Source organism: Rhinopithecus roxellana, chromosome 16, assembly GCF_007565055.1.
Source record: "Rhinopithecus roxellana isolate Shanxi Qingling chromosome 16, ASM756505v1, whole genome shotgun sequence".
Lineage (NCBI taxonomy): Eukaryota > Metazoa > Chordata > Mammalia > Primates > Cercopithecidae > Rhinopithecus > Rhinopithecus roxellana.
Genome location: NC_044564.1, coordinates 104,761,600 through 104,764,843, shown reverse-complemented (window position 1 = coordinate 104,764,843; position 3,244 = coordinate 104,761,600). Strand labels below are relative to the sequence as shown.

The 3,244-nt window shown below is 37.2% G+C and overlaps 1 protein-coding gene across 1 annotated transcript; it reads left to right on the top strand.

The window, feature by feature from the left end:
• Nucleotides 1–1,284: 1,284 nt before the first annotated feature.
• LOC104660377 (olfactory receptor 13C8) lies at nt 1,285–2,247 on the top strand. The gene has a single exon (XM_010360721.1). It carries the CDS (start codon nt 1,285–1,287, stop codon nt 2,245–2,247), a length of 963 nt encoding a protein of 320 aa, XP_010359023.1.
• Nucleotides 2,248–3,244: the final 997 nt, after the last annotated feature.

The window sequence follows — 3,244 nt, the reverse complement described above, 5'->3', positions numbered from 1 at the left end:
AATGTATATATTTTGAATACAAGCACTATGATCACAATTGATTCTTTAGTTGTTGCATGTGTGAAAAATAGGTAGAGGCTACGATAAACACCATTACATATTTTAATCAAAGCCTGTGATAAAACTGGCGTTGTAAATATTTTTAATTTATTCAATTTTTTAAAAATCATTTCTTTGAATGCATACTTCCTCATTATACTGAAAAAAGATATTGGAGGAATATGAAGGTATGTTCCTTTTCTCAATGAGGTTATTCTCCTCAAAGAGGTTATATGCAGATACATAACCACTACTATACCACCAGTAGTCCAGACTGAGTTTTCAAAAGATGCTCAACCACACAGGGCCACTTGATGATTTTGATGTGCCCTAGGCACTTTTTTTTTTTTTTTTTTTTGCCTTTGTGGGGCCTTATTTCCATAAAGATTTAAAAGTTATATTTTATTTCTGTATCGTTATAAAAACAAATATAGTATTTATTAAAATTTAAAGTTCACTTTTTTATTCATATTTTAAAAGAAATCAAAACATTTTCCTAGGTTTCTCACAATATGGTGGGTGAACTGTGCCTACTAGATAAGTTGGCCCTGCAGCCATGGGTCAAGATTCCAAATCCATATAAGATCCTGCCAGGTAATATAAACAATTGAAACCAACAATTGAGAATAACATGAGAACGACATGTTCATTAATAACTTATATTCACCTCCAGTGACAAGAGAGAGTGAGGATAGTAGTCTGGTAGAATGGAGAGACATGCATTGGATCCAATGCGTCAGTTATTAATATAACTAAGCTCCATGACAGAGACAGGTCTAATGTTTTCAAATATTCTAATTTATTCAAAGACAAGCTGAAGGCACAGATTTTTATACCGCATCTGTTGATTAGAATGTCGATCTCTATTTCGAATTTAAACACAGTACAGACAATCACTGCCAAACAAAGCACACCTGTCTGCTGAATCCAGGCTGTAGGACACTGATTTGCAGCCAATGGGTTAAGAGGCAGAACTTGTGGAAATAGCAATAAAGTGGATTGGGATCCAAAGATCCTGTAATCATATGTGTTCTCTCTTAACTCTGAGACAATTAGGTTAGGATTCCTGCTCTAGTGGCCTGGGTTTTACAGGAAGAAATTTTCCCCAAACTTATATTGTTGCATCCAAATACAGAACTGCAATAATACAGAATATGATTCTTAAAAGTAGCTCTCACAGACACTGTATTAACATATTTCTGTTCTATCATTCACAGACTTCTGTTGGAGAACAGTGTATGTAATATGGAAAGGACCAATGACTCCACGTTGACAGAATTTGTCCTGGTAGGGCTTTCTGCCTACCCAAAGCTCCAGACAGTTTTCTTCGTTCTAATATTGTGGATGTACCTGATGATTCTGCTTGGAAATGGAGTCCTTATCTCAGTTATCATCTGTGATTCTCACCTGCACACTCCCACGTATTTCTTCCTCTGTAACCTTTCCTTCCTCGATGTTTGCTACACAAGTTCCTCTATCCCACTAATTCTTGCCAGCTTTCTGGCAGTAAAGAAAACGGTTTCCTTCTCTGGGTGTATGGTGCAAATGTTTATTTCTTTTGCCATGGGGGTCACGGAGTGCATACTCTTAGGCATAATGGCACTTGACCACTATGTGGCCATCTGCTACCCACTAAGATACCCTGTCATCATGAGCAACGGTGCCTATGTGGCCATGACAGCTGTGTCCTGGGTCACTGGGCTTGTGGACTCAGTAGTGCAGACAGCTCTTGCAATGCAGTTACCATTCTGTGCTAATAATGTCATTAACCATTTTGTCTGTGAAATTCTGGCTATCTTGAAACTGGCCTGTGATGATATTTCAATCAATATAATCAGTATGACAGGGTCAAATCTGATTGTTTTGGTCATTCCATTGTTAGTAATTTCCATCTCTTACATATTTATTGTTGCCACTATTCTGAGGATTCCTTCCACTGAAGGAAAACATAAGGCCTTCTCCACCTGCTCAGCCCACCTGACAGTGGTGATTATATTCTATGGAACCATCTTCTTCATGTACGCAAAGCCTGAGTCTAAAGTCTCTGCTGATTCCGGTAGTGAAGACATAATTGAGGCCCTCATCTCCCTCTTCTATGGAGTGATGACTCCCATGCTCAATCCTCTCATCTATAGTCTGCGAAACAAGGATGTAAAGGCTGCTGTCAAAAACATACTGTGTAGGAAAAATTTTTCTGATGGAAAATGAATACTTGATTTATACTACATGACTTAATATTCAACGCTGCTGCAGACATAAAATTCAGAAAGATAAAATTACCACATGAAAACAAATTTGCCATGTGGCATTCAAAACCATATGGTACAAATAGTTTTGGGCCAAACACAGTGGCTCACGCTTGTAATCCAAGCATTTTGGGAGGCCGAGGCAGGTGGGTTACCTAGGTCAGGAGCTCGAGACCAGCCTGGCCAATACGGCAAAACCCTGTCTCTACTAAAAATACAAAAATTAGACAGGTATAGTGGCATGGGCCTGTAGTCCCAGCTATTTGGGAGGCTGAGGCAGGAGAATTGCTTAAATGAGAAAAGTGGAGGCTGCAGCGAGCCGAGATCGTGCCACTGAACTCCAGTCTGGGTGACAGAGCGAGACTTCATCTCGACAAAGAAATATTTTCTTTTTACTATTAGATTTTTGTTTAAAAACATATAACTACAGAAATAAAACATGTTCATGGTGTTAAAACATACTATCATGGATAAATATTGAAAATCTCTTTGGAAGCCTGAGCAAAAAATAATCACTCTCCAATCTTCAGAAAATAATCAAGGCAAAAGGCATTTGAAAAAGCAATTTACGATCTATATTAAGTTCATTATTTATTAGTATGCAAAGTAAATATTAATCAGTACATGATGTATTATATATTCATTTTTAATTTCTCATTTATTTACTGTACAATGTCCACCACACATATAAGCTCCCTGAGGACAGGATCTGACCCTACAACATCTAAAAATCCTGTAATATAGCCTGACATATAATGGGTACTCAATAAATATTTTTGAACAAATGGGTGAGCCACCTCATATATAAAATGAGAAATGTGTGTTTGTCATATCTGAGGTAGCAAAGATTATTCAAACCAGAAATTGATTAAATACTTCTAAATAAACTGTATTGGCATTAGTCATATACATTCCTTAACAGCGAAGGCATCACCTTTTATTTTCCATAACTTTTCTTG

Excerpts from the sequence above, each read along its gene's own strand:
- LOC104660377 (XM_010360721.1), top strand. The coding sequence starts at position 1,285 with ATGGAAAGGACCAATGACTCCACGTTGACAGAATTTGTCCTGGTAGGG.